The sequence below is a fragment of the Marmota monax genome, unplaced genomic scaffold, assembly GCF_021218885.2.
Source record: "Marmota monax isolate L192 unplaced genomic scaffold, Marmota_monax_Labrador192_F-V1.1 WCK01_AAM20220418_F8-fsc00007, whole genome shotgun sequence".
Lineage (NCBI taxonomy): Eukaryota > Metazoa > Chordata > Mammalia > Rodentia > Sciuridae > Marmota > Marmota monax.
The window spans coordinates 9352156-9366341 of NW_026692781.1; the positions used below are offsets into that span (position 1 = coordinate 9352156).

At 35.4% G+C, this 14186-nt stretch overlaps 1 protein-coding gene across 3 annotated transcripts in view; it reads right to left on the reverse strand.

The window, feature by feature from the left end:
* Positions 1–14186, reverse strand: part of Chn1 (chimerin 1) — a 176183-nt gene that overhangs the window by 36690 nt on the left and 125307 nt on the right. For all 3 annotated transcript variants that reach the window (XM_046447530.2, XM_058580211.1, XM_046447532.1), the window contains one exon: positions 6830–6907. In XM_046447530.2, coding sequence (XP_046303486.1) covers positions 6830–6907 — 78 coding nt within the window. The remainder of the gene's footprint in view (positions 1–6829; positions 6908–14186) is intronic.

The window sequence follows — 14186 nt, forward strand, 5'->3', positions numbered from 1 at the left end:
TTTTATTTGTCATGAATAATACTATTATGTTCTCCTCATCCTTCTCACTGTATTGATATTTGCTTTCTTTTTTAGTTTGTGTATGTCCAAGGTCGAGGATCATGTGTTACATACTACTTATCCCCTTTCTATGTCTAGCAGATTGGTATGCACATAAGAGTTGCTCAGTAAATACTTGAGGGATGAGTAATGAGGAAATGGAGAAAACATGCCAGGAAAGCCAAAACAGCTTTTAGATTAGAGAGATCATGTGGGCAAGATGTTTCAACACTGTTAATGGGATTCCCACCCCCCCCCCAAAAGAAAAAAAGATTTAGTTATTATGTCCTCCAGTAACATAACATGTATATTAAGAGTATTTTTTCTGGGCCCACATAGACATGGGTAGGGACTTCTACAGACCAAGAGACTGGAAAGGAAAGTGTTTTCAAAACATGTCCAGTTAAAATATTTTAAAAATGAAATACTAGCAAACTTGAATGGAAGGAAACTAAAAGATACTGGTATGCAGTTTTACAAATGGTAATCTGTATTGGCAATGCAGTATCACAGAGAGAAGTAATACTGTGAAACTGGGGAATGAAGACAGATTATAAAACATCTTGAGAGTAATAACATGAAAATAACATTGTGGGTTTCTCCTCAGTGAAATAAAGCAACTTAAATCCTATATCCTACGAAATGGCTGTGAAGAAGTAGAATGCAACTATGTGCAAACCAACAGGAGCTTTGTGATGTGCCTTTCTGGATTATTAGGGGTAGGTAATGATCCAGATTGACCCTAGAGGTGCCACAGCCAGTTCCTCATCAGCATTACAAACCATCAGAAGGACAGGAGGGTGAGGCTGAGCACCCATGGGAAGTGCACAATGAGTCCCTGTGGTCCTCCTCACAAACAGCACAGGCAGAAGTAAAAGGTACAGTATATCTGTTCCCCATCTGGCTTCCACAGCAGCTGATAAGCACTATACCAGACAGCAACAGAAATGCAGTGCTCACAGGATCTTACAGATGATCTTGTTCAGTCTCCCAGTTTCTCTTCATCAGCCCTTTCCATGTCTGACTGCCCTAGGCAGAGAGAACCCATGCTAAGCACTTATTTTTGCTATTTCTGTCTTCTCTTGCAAGTGGCCCACATTCAAAACTAGGAAGAGAGAGAGTGTGTGTATATAATGGAAATATATATAATTCCATTTAACCTCTTACTTGGAGAAAAATATTACTTATCCCTTCAAAGTGCTTATGTTGATACTCCATGTTCACATCCAGAAATGAAGAGTGACATTATTACAGAAGCTTAATGAGGCATCCCAGGTTGCCTTTTCCATTCTGTAATGTTGTATGGATCTTCTTTTACATTACTTAATTCAAAACAATATTCAAATTGCTAAGCATTATGTGCACAGAGATTCTCTAGTTAAATAGGAGATAACATGGGGATCTTGAATTTCATGGCATTTTAAAAACACAGAACTCTGATTTTAAAAATACAATACAGATCTTAAGATCATTAGCAGAATCTATTTTTGTATTAAATTTCCTGCTATCATGAAAGTGGTTTCAAAATAACAACAGTTCTACCATACCATACCATACCATGTCATGTACCCATTTAGTCATTCAACAAATGTTTCTTGAGCTTCTACTAGATACACACATTTTACTAGATATGGGGAAAGGTAAGGAAGAATGGGGGAAAGGAAAAGGCTTTGTGATGGTTGGTGGGTGTAATACAAAGAAAGTGAACAGGCATGTTCCTTGAATATATTTCACTGTTGTTTAATATAACCAGTTTTAAAATAATCTTATTTTGTACACAGTTTTAGTTGCTTTTCAAATCAACATATTGAAAAATTTTCCCCATATGGACCTAAATAAAATTTTAATTATGAAAAACAAAATATTTAGAACAAATCTAATGTGTCTCAATATAATTCAATCAGAGCATTTTAGAGCTGTAATGGGAATTTACAGATCATATAGTGTTAACTCCATGATTAATTTAAAAACTATTTTTAGGGCTGGGGATGTAGTGCCTAGCCTGCATAAGGCCTTGGGCTCACCCCAGCACTGGGGGATAAAAGGAAACAAACAAAATGCTTTATTTTTATTTGTTGATTCCTTTTGAACTTATTCTCAAATGTGAATCAAATGAAAGACCAGTGGGCCTGGCTTTGCCTGTGACACTGGAGAGAAAGGAAAGACAACTTTGAGCAGAACTGCTGGTTCCTGCTACCCTTCAGGTTATCAAACAGCAGAACTGGTCTACAGGCCAGGAGGGCTGGGTGCACTATTATTTCTTTATCCTAGCAATCCTGAATCAGTAATATTATTAAATAGTTTAAGGTTCATGTTATAATGTTATTTTAATTATAGTATCCATTCACATTTCAGGATTCATTGCTTGCATATTATCTTGGCAACATTAGATCTGTTAATATCTCACATCTTTCATTTACATGTAGAATTTTAGTACTTGAAACTAAAAACCATTCACCATTTTCAAGACTATCTTAAAAAAGAATTAAATTTATGTGTTAAAGTATCTACTCACTACAATTTTCTTTTTTGTGGTGCTAGGAATCAAATCCTAGGCCTTGCATGTACTAGGCAAGTGCTCTACCACTGAGTACACCTGTCCTATAATTCTTAATGTTTTTTTTTTTTTTTGCAAGTACTTAATCTGCCTATGTAGCCCAGCTTCTGCTACTATACTATTCTATCTAATCTTACATTTTTAATTTTAATTTTTTTTTAGTTGTAGTTGGACACAATACCTTTATTTTATTTATTTACTTTTATGTGGTGCTGAGGATTGAATCCAGCATCTCCCACGTGCTAAGTGAGCACACTACTGCTGAGCCACAACCCCATCCCAAATCTTGCATTTTTGCTATAGAGTTTTCATCATTAAGCAACAAACTAGATAAAACATTTAACAGTTCAATTTGGAGGAATTAAGAGAAATAAAAAGGATTTCACTGTATTCTATGGTGCATGAAAAATGCCACTACTCTTATGTAACACCTACTCTGTCTGGGAGCAGGGAAAGAAGCAAGAGCTTTCTTCAGCCCCACCACGCCAAGTTATCCTTTGCATCATGACTTCTGCAACTGGGAAGGAAAATGAGGAGTCAGATTAAACCTTAAGTATACATATATTTCTTGGTATAAATTCAGAAAAAATATCCCATTAGGAGTGATTTATAATAACAAAAAATGGGCTATCATGTACCTAGATGTACCAGGAACTCTATATTTCTGATATAGAAAAAGAGGCTTAGAGAGATTAAGCAATCTGTCCAAGTTGATATAAATAATAAACAAGCTCCTGAGCGAAATGGCTGGGACTTAATATCATTCTATCTAGAAAGTCTCCAAATGTAGGAGGCAATCACTGCTGGGGGTTCAATGGGGGTGGAGGTTAGAATGACTTTTTTAGTTTTAAATATCAGAGGCTTTATTTTTTCTCTGTGTGATATTAGGATCGGGTAAGTTTAGAAAAAGAGAACTTGGCCCAGGGTACAGTTTAAAATTATTTTCACTCTAATTTTAATTCACACATAAAAATTACACATATTTATGGGGAACCAGATACCATGTAATATTTCAATACATGTATAGATTGTATAATGTTCAAATCAGGGTCACATATCTATCTTTTCAGACATTTATCATTTCTTCATGATGAAAATATTTAGAATCTTTTCTCCTACCTTTTTTGAAATTTCACTCTTAATTTATATTACTCTTAATTTCACAGCTTATATGGTAATAATTTCTAAAGGATGGAGTACATTTATCTCTAAAATGACAACCTCCATAAGACACATCACTGTCCTTATGATAGATGCTTTATCAAATCCCCATAAATAACAACAGAATTTGAGACAGCTAGAAAGAGAAACCATGTTACATAACAGCAAAATGGGAAACCTCCTGTTTCTCCTACTAAAATACCCTAAACTCAAACACCTCCAGAGTTTGGAGTCAGGTCCAGTTGCTCTATTTGGCTTCTCTGTGTGAGGGCTTCACCAAAGGTATATGATGCTTTTGGCTTCACCCTCCTGTCCCCCCACTCTCCCAAAAAGATCTGACAGCTGTTCCACCTCACTGCATTACATAACAAGGCAGTTCAAGAAGCAAAAAAGAAAACCATATTGAAATGAGGCTTCTGTGAGTGGGCTGGTGGTTAGACAGAATACACTGTTATCAACACAGAAAATAGTCACTGGCAAGGCCACGTGAATAATTATCCTTATGGAAATGTTCAGGTTCTCCCCCACAACAAACCGCTGAACTGTACGTACACCTCACAATCAGTGACCTTCTAAGTGAGCATTTGTGTGGGAGAAAAACAGCCTGCCACAGAGTCTGAATTCTTTGGGGGATATTCTCAGAAGTCAAGTATGACCTCCCTCCTTAAAAAAAAAAATTATACATATATATATATATATACACACACACACACACACACACACACTCACATATATACATGCCACACCACAGACACATTTTTAAAATAACATTTTAATGAGAAGAACCAAATTCTGAGACTTCTGACCTCATTAGCAACTCGAGAAAATATGTAATGCAAACCACTAACATTAGCTCTTTCCTGAGCACACTGTTTTTTAAGAGCAAGACCTAGCTGGTTTTAATGTTTTAGTTTCAGAGAAGGATTTATGTAGTTGGGGGAAGAAAAAACAAACAAACAAGCAAGAAAACAAACAAACAAACAAAAAAACCCAAACCAACTATCCTTAAAACAGTTTGGGTACCAGCTAGTAAGAGTCACAACTGGTCCCATAGATAGCATTTTCTAGCCGTATAGAATTTGTCCATAAAGTCATGTGTTAAAGCTGAGAAATAACTGGAAGATATAAACTATGGGAGGAAAAAAGAATATACTTGTTGTTTATGCAAATTCTTCAACAAATCTATTTGATTTTAATCAATATTGATAAAAAGCACATAAATGAACTTGACATGGTATTAAAATGGCACTCTTAAAAGGCCTGTTTCCGCAGACCAAATCAGAGGATACATCTTTGGAGATATATTTAAAATCACAGCTATTTCTAAAGAGTGCATGTAATCTTTGCTGAGGAATCCAAATAGCCATTTTTTTGTGTGTGTGATTTAACATGTATGTAACTTTATATTTGCAAAAGGACTTATTTGGGGTCATTTTCCTGGTAATAGTTCTTATAAGACCAGGTCATATATTAGGCAAGAATAAACTGAGGCCTAGTAACCTACATAAATTATTTAGATTCATAATCAGATTTATTTTCCATCTGGTATTTAATCTGATAGACTCTATTTCATTTTAAAGCAAAGATATTGGTTGAAAGGTAAGGTCCTTAGGAATATATTTAAAGAAGAATTTAATATTATTGAGTTAGCATAGCCTATATAGTTCAGAAATATTTTTGTTAAGTAACTTAATCCTTTACCCTCAAATGTTCTAAAGATCATAATAATCTATCCCTCATGTGAAAAATGCAGAGCATACTGGGGGCATGGTATTAGCATTTGAGTAAAATTAATTCTGGTGTTAAAAATCAGGATGTATTGCAAATTTATCAATATTGATAAAAAGCACATAAATGAACTTGACTTGGTATTAAATGGCACTCTTAAAAGGCCTGTTTCTGCAGACCAAATCAGAGGATACATCTTTGGAGATATATTTTAAAATCACAGCTATTTCTAAAGAGTGTGCATGTAATCTTTGCTCAAATAGCCATGTGTGTGTGTGTATGTGAGAGACTTAACATGTATTTAACTTTATATTGCATAAGGACTTATTTGGGGTCATTTCCCAGGTACAAAGCCTGTATGCTAAATAAATGCTGACTAAATTAATAAATAAACGGAAGATCAGAATTTCCAGCTTTATCACCATTTGAAACCAAACAGTCCCTTCTTAGCAGAGTTAACAATATTTTGTCTAAAATGAAAATACTCATGTCTTATATAAGTGCATCATGAAGTTGTCTAACTATTGGGAAGTTACCATATAAATACCAGTGCATCTACCTAAGTGTTGCTTGGCTTCCTTAGACACGACTTCACATTATATATTCTCTGAATTAAGATGCAAAGGACACAACTTCAAGGCCTTGTATCATGCTAAAGCACAGGAAAGATCTATACACAGCCTGCATCAATACACATATCCTCTTGATGAAAGAAGATTCAGGTACAGTTGACAAATACATTAACACAATAATTTAAAAACTACATACACAAGGTGAAAGCAAATACTCAAAAAGTGAGGAAAAGCTGCTAGTGTCAGCAGCATCACAGTCCCACGGTAGCCATCCTCTTTTCATCATGGTCAATTCATTAACAGAGGAGAAAAGACAGAAACTATGAGAAATGCAGACCATCTGCTCAATCCAGATGCAACTGAACATGCCTCTTATATCCAAAGCCTTTTAGCAGAAATGATCAGATAAGATCTAATCCTCTCCTGCAATAGCCAACAAAGGTATTTAGATACATTTGCATCACAAATAAAATAATGCCAAAATCATTAAATGAGACCTTTTTAATATTAGTCAAGACTTACCAGTGTCTATACATTGATTAAACAGAATTAAAACAGCACTAGAAAAAATGGGGATGATTTTTTATTAGCTTTTATTCAGCCATTCCTTAAATAAAATCAGGCTTAAAACATCTCCTTTCCCTGAAGAGCAAGAAAATTTTATTCAACTCATCCTAGTTTTAAAAAGACATCAGAAGATATTCTTTTAGTATCACATATTTCAAATAATGAGCATTTCTGATGAGAAAAGGCTAAAAACAAATATTCTTACCTTGAAATTGTGAACCTTTTCATATTTTGGAATTTGCTCATTTTCTTTCAGAGTTGCTCTTCTAACAAGTGATGTCAACTGCGAATAAGCAAAGAGTTTCAGAGGTTGCCAGATTGTCACAGACGACTTTTGAGAACCCAGTTTCATTCCCAAGGCTGCTATCAATAAATCTTGCTGACGGCCCTCTTGTTTTGATTTGTGAACTGCAGCTCTATTAGTTTTCCTCCCCGACCAGGACTCTTTGGATGGCATTTTGAAATTCAGAGAAAAGAAAGAAAACCTGTATTGGTCTGTGTCTGTCGATGGAGTCTATTCAGCTCACATGAGCATTCTGCAGCCAGCACAGAACCCTAACCTACAGAGAGCTGCGGACACAGCACGGAGAGGTGGAGGAGGGTGATGAAGCACTTCTTCAAAAGAAGCCGACTAACCAGACAAATTCTTTCTTCTTCTTTTTTTAAAGGGTTCTATATTTAAGCTTCTGAAAACTTAGAGTCTGAACAGAAAAAGAGTCGATGCTAACATACAAAACGTTCAGCATCTCTCTTTATCCCTTTTTAAAAGACATGCAATTTTGACAAATAATACAATTCTAAAAGCTCTCTTCTTTATTCAATACATTAATGTCCATTCTGAATGAAAGATGCCTACATACTGCTTGCAGTCAGTTTCTAGCGACAAGACACCCTGTGAACCCTCTAGCAGGGAGGGTGGGGGAGGGAGGGATTTGCCGGGGAAGGCAGGATTAGACTGGCTGCCATAAGAAAGGAGATAACCAATGAAAATCAAGCAACAGTATTTAAGTACTCTATTCCTCAACTCACTCTGTTCCTCCCTCCTCTCATGTAAGATTTTCTTGCCGGCTCAAGGAAAAAAAAAATTAAAAAAATAAAATCGGTGGGAAGATAATGAGCAATGAATGAGTCATGCATTATTACAAAATGAATTTTTTAAACTATTAAAAGCAGAGGAAAATTAACATACAGCATCAGTTCTTTTTTTTTAATGTATTAGTAACTACCAGGTAATTTACAAAAGGCTGATCTATATCCTTTTTTGTTCATTATGCTAGGCATGTACTTTACCACTGAACTACACTTCCAGCCCCCTTATTTGTGCATTATGGATTAAGGTTAACTAAAATCCAATTTTATTTAAAGTGAACAAAAACTGAAAATACTTCGATTAAAAAATAGTTTAACTAGATATCATACTACTTTCATACAGAACCAAGAGCATGGTTAACACCCCAGAGTGGTCAGTTTTGTCTCTACTATGTGAAATTTTGTTGTGGGTCTATACTTAAGTAGGTAAATTCAATATTTTAATTCTCTCATCTCAACATTTTTTATTCAGAGAGCTTGAGACCAGATCAAGAGCAGCTGGGAATAAGTTCCCTATATATATAGGTCCCAGATGTAGTAATTATGTTTTTAAAACCCCTGGATGTTTGCTGATGTAGAAAGGCAGAAGTGGAGGGTGATGGGTAAAACACTCAAAACTCAGCTCCACTTTTCACCAAGGTGCTATATAAGAGGTTTAAATTTTCCCATTCTGGTTTCTTGAATATCTTCACTTGGTTTCCTCATGCTACAATAATTAATTTTAATCCACTGTGTTTCTAATGTTATGCTTTATTTAAAGAATATAAAAATCAACATTTAAATGAGTTAGGTATTGGGGGTATAGCTCAGTGCAAGAGTACATGTATGATCCTGGATTTGATCCCCAGCATCAAAAATACTTAATTCAACTTGTAGTGCTTTAGCTTTCATAACCTAAAGGTGGTATGAGCCCAAAGTATATTTTGGTTTAATTAGGGCATGAGTGCTCCTTAAACTGTTATTAAGCTATGTTAGATATCAAACATAAAGATTGATTTTTCTAAACACCTCTAATTTGTTCTTATTTTCTTGAGTCTACAGTCCTTTTTATTCCTTAAAAACATTTTTAATGAAAAGATAAATGCTGATATTTATATCTACCGAAGTTTCAGTTTAACAAATTTATACTTTTTTAAAATATTTTTTTTTTAGTTGTAGATGGGCACATACCTTTATTTTATTTGTTTTTATTTTTATGTGGTGCTGGAGATCAAACTGAGTGCCCCATGCATGCTAGGCAAGCGCTCTACCACTGAGCCACAACCCCAGCACCCCCTCCCACACACATTTATACCTGTAGATGATGAACGAGATATAAAATGGTCCTGTTCCAAGAGGAAATAAAATGGAAAAAAATTCCTTTGCCTCACTTAAACTGTTCTTCAGGTTAGACCTAGTTTGTCATGTGATTACTAAAACTATAAAGGCCAACCAACTCTTTAAATATGTACAGCCTAAAGTGACATTTATTCAATTCTCTGCAGGCACCAGAAAAAGAGACTTTAAAGGCAAGTTTAACAGTATTTTTTCCCTCAATGTTTAACACCAAGTTCTTAAGTTAAAGAAAACAATCACATATTTAACCTGAGTATTTTCTCCTGAGTATTTTTGGTCAAGGGCCTGTGTTTTAGATCACCCCCAGTCCTTCAGCTAGAGTAACAAACTCAACTGAGCATGAAAAGATTCATAGTAAAGTTATCCAGAAAATTCATTTTGCTTCTGAGAGATAAAACTTATCGTGGACAAGGCAGAGTTGTATTGTCTGTCTTTCTTAATTTTTCCATTTAATCAAGAAATACTGACTAATTACAATTTGGGCAGCTACCTAGGGCAGTAAGGAGAGAAAACAGCAGTTCAGAATAAAAAAGGTCTTAGCTATTCTCAAATGACTAATTAGGGGTTTGGTCACTATTATTTCTTCAACACAACAGCAACTGCACTTCTGCATTAATTAGGGGAATGAAATTGCAAAACACAACTACTAAGTCTATAACTAAACCACTATCCATGTTCTGATGTTTCAGACAGATGTATGTCACTCATGCATACATTTACTTGACCATATCTATATAGATAATAGTTACAGACTTTGTTAATTATAGGCACTTAGCTAATCACTTTACATATAGAATCCCATTATGTACACAGATAAACCCTTTGAGGCATATATTATCCTCATTTTGGGGAGCAGGTACTGGGGATTGAACCCAGGGGCACTTAACCACTTAGCCGAATTCCCAGCCCTTTTTGTGTTTTAGAAACAGGGTCTCACTGAGTTGCTTTTCTCATTCATTAATTATAAGACATTGCATTCTGCTTTATATCACAGTTATCCATGTAGCTATTTATATAGAATTGGGTCTTATACATTTTCATATTAACCTAGAATTTGCATAGTAGCTTGCACAAAAGAGTTCAAAAAATAATTGGTTAAAAAAGAAAAACCAAATAAAGGTAGCTATTTTTATTGGGAGGCAGAGATGTGAAATCAGAGACAAAAGTTTGAATACTGGCCTTGGGAGATTTGCTTGGTGCCTTGATTAACTATTCTACATAATATGGCTAATAATATCTTTTTATGCCTCTCAGAACTAACTGGTGGTTGAATCCAGGATCTTGAGCAAGCTAGCAAGCACTCTACCACTGTGCTACAGTGGTAGCCCTTCTTATTTTTTGAGACACAGTCTTGCTAAGTTGCCTAGGCTGGTCTCAAACTTGTGATCCTCCTGCCTCAGCCTCCCAAATAGCTGAGATTATAGGCCTGGCTAATAACACCTACTTTATAAGTTTCTAGGAAATTTAAAGAAATTTAAATAATAACATGTATTAGATGAAATGTCTAAAAACAGTAAGCGCTCAATAAATAATAGCATTACAGGGATGCTGTGCCAAATATCAGCTGTAAGGGATGTTGCATAAGATAGGTCCCTGCCCTTAAGAAGTTTATAATCTACAATACCATACAAACATGCCTGGAAACTCTTGCTCTTCCCTTTGTCTAATGGCCCCTATGCAATTTTCCATATTCTAGTTCTAATCTTATCTTTTAAAAGGCATATAATGACATATGTTCTAGTTGAGGAAGCAAGGTTTGGAGGAGGGCGAAACGTGGAAAGGAAAGGAGATTATCAGTATATGCTAAAGAGCAAATTACTGCTTATAACACTGCTTAGCACTTCATACAACTGTCCAATTTACTGGTCACAAGCATCCTGGGAGGTAGTGTTACTTATGATCACTTTATAAGATGAAGAGCCTGGGGCTCCCAAAATGACTTGCTCAAGGTCACACAGACAGGAAGTGAAAAGTGTAAGATCTGAATCCCTGTCTTCTGTCTCCAAAGCTAATAGCTCTTTTGACTACCTTATAATGAGATGAGATAAAAACAAGATATTAGGGATACAGTGCCTCTCATTCTGGCTCATATAGCAGAAGAAAAGTGCTTAACTGGGTGGAATCTAAGCTGATGGGGCACATATCCTACAAGGTCATTCTTGCTAGAAACACCAGCAGGATTTAGCTTTTATTTTCCCTGGGAGTCTCTGGCCTGTCTTTAGATTTTACTCTGCCTACCCTCAATACTGATGCCACTTGCATACATTTATTTGAATGAGGAAAACTGGCCTGGAAAAAGGCATGGAGAATAGGCAGATTCCACAACCCCTTTCTACATTTGTCCATGCCACCTGCAGAACAGAGGACTATGAAAATGGCAAGGTGTGAAGTGGCAGAAGGGCAATATGAGGAAAAAGGAATGGATGGCCAAATAAGTGACCTTGGAAAGGAACATGTTCACTGTTTTTCAACTAAAGACACATCTACCAATCTTATCACCCTACTGTTCATCCAGTAACAAAACTGGATCTGTGCTGAACTAGCCTCTCATTTTCACCCAGTGTAGTATAATAGGAAACACAGGTTCTGGGACTGCACCAAAGTGATAACTGTAGCCCTGTAATTTAGTAGCTGTGGAATGTCTTTGGTCAAATTACTGATTTATTTTAATTTTTTATTTCCTTATGTGTAAAGAAGATTAAAAATTCAATATCAAATTAATTAAATGATATAATATATGCAATGCATTCTGCATCATTTCTGGCATAGAAAGTAACCAATATATGACAGATTTCCTTCCTTTCCTTATATCTGAGAACCTGTATTTCCAAGAGTATTATGTGTGACTATGACATGGGTTAAAACCTAAGGCCACTGTCCTAAACAATGTGAGCTTCAGGACATTTGTAACCACCACCATTCTGTAATTTCTACCTTACCCTGTACTGGCAATCTTAAATTGCATGAACCCTTATGCTCAAACTGTGAGTAATTCGATCAAACTCTGTTTACAAGAAAGGGCTTTAGCAGATTAGTCACACCAACATACAAATGACTGATTATACTTCTTTGCCCACAAGCATCTGGTTTTTAAACACAGGACCAAGGCAAACCAAAGGAATAAATCTCCAACTACTGAAAGTCAGGGCTTACTTAAAGTAAGAGTGTTTTCTAGGAAACTGAAAGGACCATGCAACATAAATAGCCACCTCCTTTGTAACATCATGGTAATACCATAGACTCATTAGCACAAAGCTAAATTAACTAAACTAAGTCACCATTCCATCCAAAAAGCACTCAGAACAATGTTCTAGCTGGCATGGCCCTAAGCCTGGGGAAATAGATTAACTAGATTAAGTCTTGGGTAATTATGTTTTCTGTTCTCATTGAACAAAGTCCTGCATTTTCCATAAAATGTTAAAAACTGAGGCATAAACAATAGTTTTTCTAAAATCTCCAATATCAGACATAACACGAAAATCAGTGAATTCAAGCAAATTCAATTCACCAAATATTCCTACCTTTATCTCCTGAATTGTAAGGGTAACCCAATTTTTCTCCATTAAAGCCAAGAGTGGATACTTAAAGACAATATGTTGGTTTCCATTCACTGACATCTGTATGACATTAGTAATGTTTTGCAGGTAAGATGTAGTTTAATTGTCAAAATGGTAGATAATAATAACTATCACTTTCCAGGTGAAAACATACAGGCTCAGAGAGATTAACTACCTTGTTGAAAGTCATCGAACTAGTAAAAAGTGAAAGGACTTGAGTCTAGGTCTCCATAACTTCAAATTCCATTCCATCTTTCTTCTTGACTATTCTGCCTCTTATCTATTGTTAACATGCAAATTTGAAAGGTTATCAATGGAACAAATTTCTAGATCATTTATATTCTGTATGTCTCAGATCACTAGATATTTTAGAACTGATAAATTTGAATTTATAGTATCTACCAGATTTCCAAATGCACTGTAAGTCAAACATTAGAGACTTATACTTCAGAACTCTTAAATTCCTTAAGTTACATTGGGATAAATAAATTTTCATGTTGCAGATGAAACTCTTACATACTCTGCTAGAGCTCTAAATCTTTTTGTTACTGCAACAGTAACACCATAATTCCTAACTCAGTTTTTATAACATTGTTTCCCTAGCATTAACATAATATCCATCTAAAAAGATGATAATCAGGCACATCAATGCATTTCATTTCAGTGTATAATAAACTTAAAACACACTAAGCTGATATTGTCACTATCAAATGTTGTTTACTCTGACATGCTCCCTGACAGACTAATATATAATACTATTTAAACATGACACTTGAAAACACAATGCAAACAAAAAAAAGTATAGTCCTCTAGGAAACAAGAGAAATATGATGAATTTTCCCTGAGACAAGTTTTAAGGGAGCTTTTCTACTTGATGTGAACAACACCATGCCTAGGGAGGAGGGGTGAAGTCATACTCAGGTTGGTTTCCAGTCCTGGTTCTTACTGATATTGGCCAGCTCATTTAACTTTTCTAAGTCCCAGCTTAACTAAATGAACTTTATGATCTTCTCTATATTTTTTACAGAAATTCAAAAGGAAAAAAGGAAGGTTAATATAATTCAGCACACAAGGATGTGCTGAAAGATTTGGGTATGTCTATGTGGGAATGGCTGGATGGCTTTATCAAGTAGGTCTTCAAATTTATAATGGGCTGGTTTGTTTTGTTTTTGACTAGTGTCCAGTCTCATAAACTTAATTTATCAATACAAAGGGATTATGACTATTTCTCAAGGGGAGATTGCTATTATTCCCAAGCTCATGAAACTAATAACATTGATCATAATTTGGCAGACCAATATGCTCTTATTTGGTAGCACCCCTACACTGGGAATGAAAAATCATTAAGAAGCTGGTGAGACTGGAATCAGAATAAGGGAAATGGGTTAGATAAACAATATTTAAGGCAATGAGTTAAGACATCTGTTGAATCCTCTACAACTAGTATGGCCTTGCCCATGGACATCGAGTGGGGTTCCCTTACCTTAAGTCAGTGCTTAGATGAGTATCAATCTCCTTTTTTTTTTTTTGCACATCTCTGCTCAGATTTATCTTATCATGATCTGAAGTTAATTCATAAGA